At 52.3% G+C, this 12,071-nt stretch overlaps 1 protein-coding gene and 2 long non-coding RNA genes across 3 annotated transcripts; 1 reads left to right on the top strand and 2 right to left on the bottom strand.

Moving 5' to 3' along the window:
- Nucleotides 1-5,827: 5,827 nt before the first annotated feature.
- On the bottom strand, nucleotides 5,828-6,451 carry LOC137471883 (uncharacterized). The gene is made up of 2 exons (XR_010997912.1): nucleotides 6,227-6,451; nucleotides 5,828-5,941 (listed from the first exon to the last, which is right to left on the bottom strand). It is a non-coding gene; the product is annotated as an uncharacterized lncRNA (long non-coding RNA).
- Nucleotides 6,452-7,220: 769 nt separating this feature from the next.
- On the bottom strand, nucleotides 7,221-9,290 carry LOC137471882 (serine/threonine-protein kinase pim-1-like). The gene is made up of 5 exons (XM_068186520.1): nucleotides 8,678-9,290; nucleotides 8,542-8,592; nucleotides 7,943-8,312; nucleotides 7,557-7,733; nucleotides 7,221-7,423 (listed from the first exon to the last, which is right to left on the bottom strand). The coding sequence occupies exons 1-5, from the start codon at nucleotides 9,209-9,211 to the stop codon at nucleotides 7,284-7,286; spliced, it is 1,272 nt and encodes a 423-aa protein (XP_068042621.1). The 5' UTR covers nucleotides 9,212-9,290; the 3' UTR covers nucleotides 7,221-7,283.
- Nucleotides 9,291-9,443: 153 nt separating this feature from the next.
- LOC137471884 (uncharacterized) lies at nucleotides 9,444-11,592 on the top strand. The gene is made up of 2 exons (XR_010997913.1): nucleotides 9,444-9,645; nucleotides 9,746-11,592. It is a non-coding gene; the product is annotated as an uncharacterized lncRNA (long non-coding RNA).
- Nucleotides 11,593-12,071: the final 479 nt, after the last annotated feature.

Below are 12,071 nucleotides of genomic sequence, written 5' to 3'. Positions count from 1 at the left end.
AAGAATTCTATAAATATGTAAATTAGCTAGAGTAATAAAAAAAGATCGAGAGTTTTCAGAAGCACACATGTCCTTTAAAAGAAAAAGATTTTTCTCATACCTTGTAAATTTTTTTCCTTACCAAAAAATTCGATTAAGGCAATTGGTTATCAAGAGAGTGCATCTGCCAACAATTTGCTTCGGTATTTGCATACTTTTTTCCCCAGTTTGCATTTGGAAGGCTTTTTTATCAACCATCTAGACTGGAAATTGCAAGAGAAAGCTTAGGCATTGCAAAGTATGCAAACACATCCATTTGATGACAAATAGATTTCACCTCAGCATCTTCGAAGTACAGCCAGTGTGTACCTCTGAACGAGTAAAGGTTCGTGATGCTTGGAAAGAATCCATAAACGACTCCCTTCCCAACAGTAGGCTAAAATGTATGTGCACTCAGTGCCTGCTGTCTAGAACCTTTGAAGTCAGTGGAAACAGAGGCGCTGTCAGGTGGGAAGGGTCAGGTATGGCTTTTTCCCTGGTAGCTGTTCCATGGGGATTGAGCCGGGCCCAGCAGGGCTGGGTTGTTGCGGCTTGGCTCGGTGCCATCATGAGGCAGCTGCAGGTCTTTCCTCAGGGAGTTGCAGAGTGCCCCTGTGCTCAGGGCTGGGGGAAATCAGGGCGCTGAGACAAGAGAGGCAGCTGAGGGGTTCCCTCCTGGGGTAGCCAGTCCTGCTGTTGGCACTGTCTGGCAGGGAGCAGGAGCTCTGCGGCCGCAGGAACCTGCCGCTGGCTGCGGCACCTGTGGCACTTGGGAGCTGGCGCCGTGGGGGCAGTTGTCAGGTTTAACCTGGAGCTGTGCCCAGCTGGGGGAGGCTGGGAGAAAGCAAGGAGCCCCAGGAGCCAGACAGCAGGGAATTGTCTGACCCAGTGCCAGTGTGTGCCACACGGAACCCTGGCTGGGAGATGGGGCTGCAGGCCGCTCCATGGCGGCGTGCCTTGCCCGGGGCCGCAGCGCCCATGGCCGACCCTCTCCTCACAGTGACCTCGCAGACGGCCGCTGGTGCCGAGCGCCGAGAGGAGCCGCTCCGTGGGAAGGGGCAGAAGGACACAGCCTCTTCAGACCCACAGCAGTCCCTGCTGGAGGCACTCTCCTTGCTCGGCAGCAAGGACTGGTAAGAAAGGCCCCGTTCACTCTGTGTCCCTCTTAGCGTTAAGGCAGGTTAGAAGCGTGTCTTGCTAGTGCCTCTGAGCCCCGAGAGCCCAGAGGGCCAAAGGGCACTGGTGAAAGCACTGCAGAGCAGTGAGAGGATAAAGGTTGGAGAGCAGCCTTTTCTCGGCCTTGCTCTGCAGCAGTACTCCAGCTGCAGCAGGTCCGTGCTGTTTCCTCGCTTTGCCTGCTGCTCCATGGAGCTGCAAAGGAAATCTTGAGGGAAGAGAGAAAGCTCTGGAATGAGATGATTTGCTGGCTGAAGGGCAGAAGCAGGATGGCAGCAGTTTTGAGTGCAGAGATTTGGGAGCCTTGGGCTGACAGCAATGGCAGGCGACAGGGTCCCCCCGGGACCTCCTGCAGGGAAGTCCCAGCAGCAGCTCCAGGGAGTTCCTCTTTCTGAGAAATGGACTGAGTTGTGCTTTCGAGTCCCTCAGGCTGTCGTTACTCCTGAAGGGCCCAAGGCAGAAGAGAAGGAAAAAGAAAGAAAATCCTCTAGGAATCTTGCATTCTTGGAATTCAGCTTTTTCCTTCTCACTGCTTCATATGGGCCTGAGATGTTTTGTCAATACTCACCATGTGTCCCAAAATTCTACACAGACAGGAGGCCCAGAGGTGATATAACTCTACAGATGTCAGGTGATACTCGTTGTCTTTTTTGATGTCTGGGTTAGCATCCACTCCCTGGTGGATGCTTCGTTCACACAGGGGTAAGGACTCCTTTCACACTGGGATAAGCAAGAAAAATCTGCCACGATGCATGTCCTTGTGCAGTCACTTCTACTCTGCCCTTTCTCTTCTGCTTTCTCTTCCCCATTTCTCTTTGGTGTCCTGTGAGGTGCAGAGAGCTTCTGCAGGTGTGGGGGGTCAGGATGACACCCAGGGGTGCCTGTGGGATCGGTCACCAGCCCTGTGCTGCAGCCCTGATGCCTCACAGACCTTCCTCTACCTGAGGGCCTGCACAACGCCAGTGCTGGGGGATGGAGTTGTTTGCAACTTTTAAATAACATGTTGCTGTAGTGGGGGTTGTTTTAGGTAGGAGTGTTTTGGGAAAAGCCAGAGTTTCGACAGTTTTTGCCCAGGGGTGGGATATTCTGGGACATCCTGCTGCATTTTTGGGGAATGTGTGAGGTGCAGTGGAGTGGGTGCCACTCAGGCCTAGATTGAAGAGTGGAAACTCAGCTCCAGAGGGCCAGTGCAGACTGTCACTGCTGACCTGCCTGCTGGGGCTGACAAAAAGGAAAATGCCCCAGTAACAGCCCAGTGGGACTGTGTCTCAGGGACAGGCAGGTGACAAGAAACAGCAGCATGGCCCGCTCTCACAGCTTCTAGGAAGCAATGGCAGAGGGACTTCATGTGCCAGAGATTTCAGAAAGGCCACAGATGAAGACTCTAAAACCCCTCTATTTGCCTCTTGGATTTGTGTATGCGATTGACAGCCACAGCATCCTGTGGCAACGCATTCTATGATTTCATTAAATACTCCTTGAAAAGCACCTCCTGTGGTTTGACTGAGCTGCCAGCCTGGTCATTTCAGAGGGTGCTGCCTGGTTCTTAGGTCGAGAGAAAAATCAAGCTTTTTGGTACTTGCCTTTCAGGGAGCTGAAGGAGAAGGGATTCTTCATCATCAAACACCTGGCTGAGCCCCATTCAGATGTCCTGCTTTGTCGACTTTGTGAGATTTGCTTGGCAGTTACCAGCAAGGTGAGAACATTGCTCGGAATTGTCCCCCACACTTCATACACGGTGTGTGGAGTAGGCATGTGCTTCTTCATCTCCATGTGTGCTCAGGGACTGCCTTCATTTCTGGTTTTAGACCTTCTAATGTCTGTGAGCTGTCTGTAGGATCTGTGTGTACATGCAGCTGTATTTACTGGTAGGTCAGGTATCTGACACTTGTCTTTGAGCGTGGTACCGTTATAATGCAGTGCAGAAACTGAGACACTAATAACGTTATATGCCAGAGTCCCAATCTCTGCCCAAGCTGTAATTCAACACTGCAAATTAGTCTGTAGACCTGAGCCTGTGTTTTCTGTTTCCTGTCTGAGTGCTTCAACTTCAGGTGTTGCTTTTTTGAACAGGAGCACCTGAATCTTTTATCTTTATGACTTGTGCCTTTATGGTTTGAAAGCAGCCCTTGCTTTAATTGCATGTTTTGTTTGTGTTCTTTGTGCTGCTCTTTGTTATTTGGCATTACAATGGGGCCACCTGTTCATATGTCTGGGGGACAGTGGACCCAAAAGATCCTGTATAGTCAAAAGATTTCTACCTGGATGTATTCTGTGCTCACCAAAGGCCTGAGCAAAGAAACCAAGAGAAGTGTGCCCAAATCCCAAAGCTTTGCTCCTCTGCAACCTCACACAGATCTGGCTCATGAGTGCTTTCAATCACAATTTCAGAGGTAAGAAGAGGACGTGGGAAAAGATGCACTGCTTTGGAAAGATCATCTGTATGTATATTTACCCAGGACAGCAGTCCAGCTGTGTTGTTTGCAACTTGTTTGCAGAAGGATGAGTGGACTGTGAGGCCAATAACAAGTGACAAGGGTTCCTCAAATCTATTTACACTTTAGCCTCGGTGCCATTCAGCCCAGAGCTATGGGATAATACTGTGGTGCATCCCATACACATTCTGCCTCCAAGAAAAAGCTTGGCTTGGCTTATTAGAGTGAAATAAATAGAAGAGTAGAAAAATGGACAGTTAAGCTCATCACTTTGGAATGACTCTCCTGCTTTCCAGTGTCAACCCCGCACCTCATGCTCCCAAGGCTTGTTACAAACAAGTGTCTGAGATTGCTTAAAAATTCTTTGGCTAGGTTCAGTAAAAGCCAGATTGAATATTGAGCAACAGCTCAACAAAATTCAATGGCAGCATTCACACTATTACTTACTAGTCGATTAAGGCACAACAAGGAAAAAAAAGCAACAAATAAAATGCAGTCAATCAAGCAAGAAATGTACTGAGAACTACACGTGTATATGTGTGTGTGTGTGTTTGTGTTTGCATGCATTTGAGAAGGGGACAGAAAGGACAAGGATCCAAAGGAATGGTGCCTAAAAGCTTAACAGCAGTCAAGCTTAACAGTAGTTAAACTGGATCCTCCAGGAGTGGGGCTAACGGCCCAGGATGCATTGTTGATGGGTCATCCTGCCAGTGCAGCAAACCTGAGAGCTAGCTGCTGGCTCTGAGAGCCCCCACTCAGAGGGAGGCTGCTGCTGGCAGCTGCTGTGGTCCAGGAGAGCTCCAAGGGCCTCCTTTTGGAGCGCTGTTTATGGGCCACAAGAGAGTGGGCCTCAGTCGTAAAATGCTCCATCACGGCCGCACCCTGGGTCAGCAGCCTGTCTTTGAAAGTGGGAGAAGAAGGATGTCATGCCACTCGGACAATAAAAAAGTGGTTTCCAGGGCTGTTCACCGAAACCCCCGGAGCTCGTTAGACAGCACGAGTTCCTGGGAGCGCTCAGTGTTTCCGAAAAGCTCAAGAGGAGCTGGGTCCAGGGACTGTTCAGCAAGGCCGAGGCCTGGCAAGCGTTTCTCAGATCACTGTGTGGCCTGACAATGCCGGGGGGATTCACCACCACAATCTGAAGCATTGAGTTTTGATGTAGGGTAAAAAGCCATGGCCCAGTGGAAGTGGGTCATGTCCTCAGGCCTGTGGGAGAATCACAAGGCAGATCCTTGTGCTACTGATTCCATCTCTCCCCACTTTTCTAAGTTCTTGGTGGCAAGGTCACTTAGGTTAGACACACAGCTCTCAAGAAGTGCTCCTAAAGTTTTCTGCACAATTAATTAAATGAGAATCGTGTCACATCCAAAAATCGTGTTCTGTTATAGTTTAATGACTGTTTTGAAAAATTTCTGGAGCAGCAAACTTGCTTCCTCAAATATTTACTGTGCGTGGCATGGAGCACAGAGGAAAGATTTAATGGTAAAAGCATTGCCCAGGCAATGCTCTTTTGATAAGTGCTGCCCTGAGCTTTCCTTAGGAAGATCTGAAAGGTTCAACGTCACTAGCACAAGCTGCTGCAATGGCTGCTGGCCAGCAGAGGAAGGTTTTCAGCTGTTAAACAAGTGTTGCCACAAGCAGCAGCTTACCCAGGGCAGTAAATCAAGAGCTGGGAAGGTGCTGATCTGAAGGTCAAACCTCCTTAGCTCCTTCTAAAAGAGCTGGAAGAGTTCCTCATTCCAATGAGGTGGATGCTGGACACCACAGCTCTATGTGAGGACTGGACACAAGTCTGCTCCCACTGAGTGCTGTGATGGTTTCTGCAGGAACTCTGGGCTCCTGTGCATGCTGGACACAATGAGGAGACGGACTCAAGTGCACTGCTAAAATTCCAGATGGCGCAGGATGTCTCCCAGACCCAACCTGCCACCACCTACAACTTAGGCTGCCCTGGCAGTGCCAAATGCCTCCTGAAAACTGACATCAGGAAACTGGGGGGGTGAGTTTTGTTTCCCATGGGAAAGGGCTGGTGTTCATGTCCAGGGGCCTGCAACTGGAGCTGTTGCTGATTTTTTCATGTTGCTGTACCCCCCCCACCAAATGCTATCTATGGCTGAGAAGGGACACAAAAGGATTACCCTGGAGGAAGGGAAGCCAAAAGCTCAGAAAAGGATGAAAGAAACGCTCCAATGATGACAATGACAACAACAAAATGATTTATTTTTGACAGCAAATGAGCACCTGCCGCCCTCCAGCCCTCCCAGACTGGCAGGCCAAGCAGTGCTGTTTCCATGGCATGAGGTGCTGGCAGCCTGCAGAGAGAAACCAGAGAGCCACGGTCAGTCACAGAAGGCTCCTGTCCCCCTGTCCCACCATGGCCTGGGCCCGGGCCAGGCTGCTGGCTGTGCTCAGAGCCCAAACCTCCCGAGCCATTCTCTGTTTGGAGAGAAGGGCAGCGTGGCAGGCCACGTTCCACCTCCTCCGCTTAAGCACAGCACAGCAGCCTCCTCAGCAGCTGCAAGGGCGGGATGCCCGTGTGCCCGCTGCCCTCTGCCTGAAGCCCTTCTGCCGGCCCAGCTATGGAGCCAGGTGCCCACCTCTGGAGACCTGCTGCCAGGAGAGGAGCCGATCCCACACGAGGTCCTCGTCCTTCTTGAAGGGGATGTCCCCCTGCAGGGGCAGCGCTGGCACTGGACACGCTCCACAGACAGTGTAGGTGCTTCCCTGTCTGGTCCGGGCACCAGCTGTAATCTTCCTGGAAAAAACAAAGAACAATTGTGTGAAAGTCAATTCAAAAGAATACATGGAAAGAGGAAAATGTGTCAAAGGCCTAGGGAGGGTCTGACCACTCCATGTGAGAATTAAACTTCTCCACGGGTGGGGAAAAACCCCACCTTTCCCGCCCGTAAACGCACCCCTTCCTCGAGGGCCGGCAAAGCAGACCAGCTGGGGCACGGCTTCGGAACCCGTCCCCCTCTGCTGCCCCCATCCACATGGATGGATGCTTTGTCAGGCTGGCTGCCCCCGCCCCAGCCCGTGCCAGGCTGGCTGGCAGAAGCTGTCAGCAAGGCCAGGAGCCGGCTCCCCTTCCACAACACCCGTCCCCTGTCCCACCAAAAAGCAGCTTGGCGGCCGGGGGAGAAATTAATATTCCCCAGTGCCGCCGAGTGGGGAACCTGCGGCGCGTGGCCAGCCCGAGCCCTGCCATGCCTGGAAGCACGAGCATCCCCCCGCCCCTGCGCCGGCTGGGGACTCATCTTGATTTCATCGGGGCGCAGAGCGTGTCCTCCAGGAAGGGGCCGCAGCCAAAGCCACTCGGCTTTGCCCCGCCAGCGGCCAGCTCGAGGATGGTGTTCCCAGCTCCACGTGGTGCTCCAGAAGAACATGCCAGCTGTGCCTCGGCTTGCAGGGACATCTCAATGCCATTGAGCTGCAGGGGGATGTTTCCCCCGTTCCAGTCCGTGGCACCTTCACTGCACTGCCACCACAGGACGGGGAGCACTGAGACGCTCCCTCCACAACTCGCCAGGGACCAGCGGAAGCATCTCCTCGGCTGTGCTCTCCTCCGTGCCGCGGCCGCAGGGAAACACTCTCAGAGTTTTTCTTTGAGCTCCACAAGATGCATGCAGCTGGTTCTTGCTGGGCTCCTGGATCCTACTGAGCAGAGGGATGGATCTCTGCTGTCTCCTTGGCCAGGTGAGGCTCCTGCAGCCAAGAATGCTCAAAAAGGTCTTCCAAGGATGGCCTGTCTGTGGGCTCCATAGATAAACACCACATGATGAGGTGCTGGCACTCTGCAGAGACAAACCAGAAACCGCTGGTCAGCATGACAAGGCTCCTGTCCACGCTCTTCCAGATTAAATGGGGCCCAGGCCACACTAGGAGTGCTCGGAGCCTTCCTCCCATGCCTTGAAGGAGCAATCCCACCTTGAGACACCCGGGCTGGGAAGAAGAGCTGGCCCCGGACGATGTCCTCATTGGTCTTGAAAGGAAGGTGCCCACAAATTAGGTCATAGAGCAGGATGCCCAGGGACCAGATGGTGGCTGGCTGGCCACGGTAGCAGCCGAAGAGGATCCACTCCGGTGGGCTGTACTCTGGCGTTCCTATGGGACACAGAGGAAGCTCATCAGGCCCATGCTGCTCCCTCCCTCCCAGCCAGCTCCCGTTCCACAACAGGCAGCCCCTGCCCCGCCGAAAAGCAACTTGGCTGCAGCCGGCTGAGGAAAGATTCCCCTTCTTTCCCTCCCTCTTCCCCCTCTGCCAGCAAAGGGGGGAACCTCCGCTGCCCGGCTGGGCCCGGCTTTGGGCTCACCTGACATCCGGGTGTAGAACGTGTCCTGGAGGATCGTGCCGCAGCCGAAGTCGATGAGCTTGGCCTCGCCCGTGGCCAGGTCGACGAGGACGTTCTCGGCCTTGATGTCGCGGTGCAGGACGCCGCGGCTGGTGCAGTGCCGCACGGCCTCCAGCACCTGGCGGAACAGCCCCCGCGCCACAGGCTCCGTCAGGAACCCCCGCTCGGCCAGGAAGTCCCAGAGGTCCTGACAGCGCTGCGGACGCTCCATGACCAGCGCGAAGCCGTCGGGCAGCTCGAAGCAGTCCAGGAGCCGCACGATGCCGCGGAAGCCAGGGCACGACACCATCCACAGCAGCGCCAGCTCCATGGGCACAAGGGCGCCGTTGTGCTGCGGGGGGACCGCGATGCCCTCAGCGGGGCCGATGCTGCGCCACGCCTTGGGCACCCCCTGCCCGGCCCCGGCGCCGCTGGCCATTGCCCGGCCCGGGACGCTGCGCGGTCCCCGCTCACTCCCCGCTCGCTGCCCTCGCAGCGTTCCGGCTGCCACCCTGCCGGGCCTCGCCTCAGCCCCGCCCGGCACGCCCCGCCGGCTTCTCCCGCTGGCCCCGCTCACTCACCAGCCGCGCCCACTCCGAGATGCGATCCCGGCGCACTCGCTTGATGGCCACCTGCAAGCCAAGGCGAGCGCCGGGCTGAGCTCCCCGCCCGCCGCTCGCCGCCCACCACCCTCTCCGCTCCGGCCCCGTCTCTTACCGGGGCGCCGTCGGCGAGCCGGGTCCCGGAGTAAACGCTGCCGCAGCCGCCGCTCCCCAGCAGCGGGCCCTCCCGGTAGAGCTGCTCCAGGGCAGGCTTCTCCGCCCGGGCGGGCGGCACCGCGCTCTCGCCATTCTGCCCGGGGCACCCAAACGCCCCGGGCGCTGCTGATTGCCGAGCCGCCCCGGGCTGCGGCGGCTCGGGACCGGCGGCTGAGCTGACGAGCGGCGGAGCTCGGAGCGGGGAAGCTCCTGGGGGAGCTCCGGGGGACGGGGCGGGAGCCGGGCGGCAGCGGGGCGGCTCCAGGCGGAGCCGCGGGAGGGGCTTGGTTCGGGGCCGGGCCAGAGCCCGCGCCAGGCGGAGCCACAGGACGGTGCTGCCCCACCAGAGCCAGAGTGAGGAACTCTTCCAGAGACTCGTGCAGAGGCGCCACAGCCAGTGCGGAGGGAGCCTGGCAGAGGCGAGACCGCGGCGGGCCGGGCATGGCCGGGCGGGGGGCCGACCCACCCATGGGCGCCTTGCGGGACGCGGCATGAGCCGGGCTGGGAAAGGCGGAACACGGACGGGACGGGAGTGGAGGGAGTGTTAGACGGAGAAGGGGACGGAGAGCGAGCGGAAAGTCGAGCGGAAAACCGATCGAGAGAAGGGCTGCTGCTGCTGCTGCCGCTGCTGCTGCTGCCGCTGCGGAGCCGCCGGAGCTCGCGAACGTTCCTCCGTTGCCTCCGCGAACCCAACGGACGAGCCGCGCCCCGCGGAACGGAAGAGGGAAACGAGCAAATAAAAATTCCTGTTAGAGAAATAACCAGAGATCCTGACAGCGGTGTTCCAGCACCTCACCACCCTCACAGTGAAGAGGTTTTTTTTCTGAATATCTAGTTTAAACCTGCTGTTTTGGTCCATTTTAAAGGCAGTGCTACTGCATATGCAGGTTTCCTTTCTTCAGCTGAGGGCGAGAACGGAACTGAAGGGTACATGAGCTCCCTGTACCATCGTCTTCTTACCATCCTTCATGCAGAGAGCAGGCAGAGAAACAAGTGGTTGTAGTGAAAAAACATGCTTTTCCAACAGCAATGTGAGCTGTTCGTTATGCAGAACTAAGAGCGTGCATTGCAGCTTGTAAATACCCTGCTCCACCAAGCGTCTGCAATTGGATCTGCAATACTGGGAAGGACACGAAGAGGTTTTGCTGTAATCCCCTCTGCCTGTGACTGCAAACGGATCGTGTCTTTCCTATCCCTGTTCAGACGGCAGGGGAACAAACTGCCTCAAGGTACAAAAGGAAAATTACGTGAAACATTTGGCTACAGCGCTGGATGGTGTTCTCAGGATAAAGATGGCATATATTGGCATAATGGGAATATGACACCTACATACACCCCTTAAAAAACGCAACTGGAACACCAATCAAGCTTGGCAATTTCAGCTTTTTCTTCTAAATCTTTCCTCAGTTCCATGATGGGGCACAAAATATTTTTTTCGTGATATTCCATAACGTTGTGATTGCTTACTTTTTATATACGAAAAGGTAGAACAGCTGTGGCAAAATAAGTCTCCTCAAAAAAAATCTCTGATTAAGATTTTCTGAAATATTAGAAAGTAAAAGCACTATCATAGTATTTTCTTCTAATATTGAGGATCTTCCCCAGCAGAGAACAGTTATGTACAGGCAGTGCAATGTGTTCTCCATCCACACACTGGGCAGATTTTACACCCACTCCCCAAAACAGCTTTCACGCCACAAGAGACAGGAACTATGTCTCTGATAAGGTTTTCTTGAGCTATGGTAAAAAGTAATTTAAGCAAACATTTTTATTGCATGTGGTAAGTACCTTTCTGTAAGCAAAATTATTACTACTGTTGCTTTAGTCATGTATCACATTTTCACTAGAGTCTTGCTCACATTAAGTCAAATTAACAACATTCATTTCCTGTGCATTACCCCATAGGCTGTATCCCGTGATAACATTAAATTGGTGTTTTGTATGGACTTCTAATAGAAGCTTTTTGGGAAAATGCAATAGAATATAGGCAAATCTAGTGTTAACTAATGTATTTTTACAGTTAGCATTGCTTTTATTTTTGGAGCCCCAGCATGGAGGAACAAAAAGAGCTAATGCATCTACCTCACCCACCTTGCTGGACAGCTGAGCAAAGCAGCTGCCATAAGGCAGAGCTGATTCAAAGAACAAACATGATCCACCCTCAGGCTGAGTGTGGATCTGTCTTTTGCACAAAGACACAAAGGGAGAAATGAAGAGGTCTCCTTTCCTCAAAATTCTCAGGAAGGCTAAGAGAAGTACCATAAACAGGCTTCTAACATTCAACTCACAAACACAGATGCAAAAGGAACTTCTGCAAACTTGTACCTGTACTTAAGAGGATAAATCAATGTAATTTTTTATCAGACACTACCATTAATTGGGAAAAAAACTCTTAACCACTATATAATTTTAAGCAAAATCTTTATTTTAGTTTATAGGCTTATTTGTATCAAAAGCAGTTACTTCAAAATCAAATTCACATAAAATTCAGCATGAAGTTGTCACTGGTTAAGATCCATTGCTGAAAGATAAGGGTTCTGAATGACATTTTAACAGCTTTGTGGGGGAACAAATAAAACTGCGGGGTATGCGATCACATTTTGTGTCTTTTAGTTTTCATGGGATTTAATTGCCTTAAGGTTATCTTGAGCATGGCATTACACTCATCCTAGACCATAATGGTAAACTTATAAATATAACAAAATTGCACATAATGAGAGAGTTTTTTTCTGTCTAATGGGACCACACACAAGGCAAATCCAGATAAAATGTTGCTTGTAACTGAAATGTACCACATGAGCTCAAAGAGCTCAGTGCTGAACTGTTGATGTTTTGCAGTAGGAGTATTTCAAGTGAAGACACATTTCTCCTAAATGGTGGAATCTGTTTTCCTTCATGAGCTGGGTTTAAGGAAATAATTTTATTATCTCATTCTGGACCTCAAAGCCTATGTCTAGATGAGTCCTATACAGGAAATTCACGACAGACAAAAGCATGTGCATGGATGATGAAGTATGCGGGGGTTTTTTTGCTATGATGCAATATTTATTTTTTACAGGAATGGTAAGAAATATTATTTCCTATTAATAACAATATATGTAGCTTGATTTCTTACTTAAAAGGTGTGATTTGCCTTGGTGTCAAGGATAATGAAACTTACTTTAATGTCAAGCTTTTCTAATATGCAACAAATATTTGCTGTCTCTATCACTGTTCAGAAGCTGTTATTTTCGTATGTTTTGAGAAGGACTGGAGGTTATTTGTCCTTCCGCTCGCAGATAAAATTGTTGTGTTGCATGTGTTGATCCAAGAAGCACCTCTAGCTCTGGAAAGGCTGGCATAGAATCACAGTG

This window comes from Anomalospiza imberbis, chromosome 3 (assembly GCF_031753505.1).
Source record: "Anomalospiza imberbis isolate Cuckoo-Finch-1a 21T00152 chromosome 3, ASM3175350v1, whole genome shotgun sequence".
NCBI classification, from domain to species: Eukaryota; Metazoa; Chordata; class Aves; order Passeriformes; family Viduidae; genus Anomalospiza; species Anomalospiza imberbis.
This window is presented reverse-complemented; position numbering and strand designations above follow the sequence as displayed.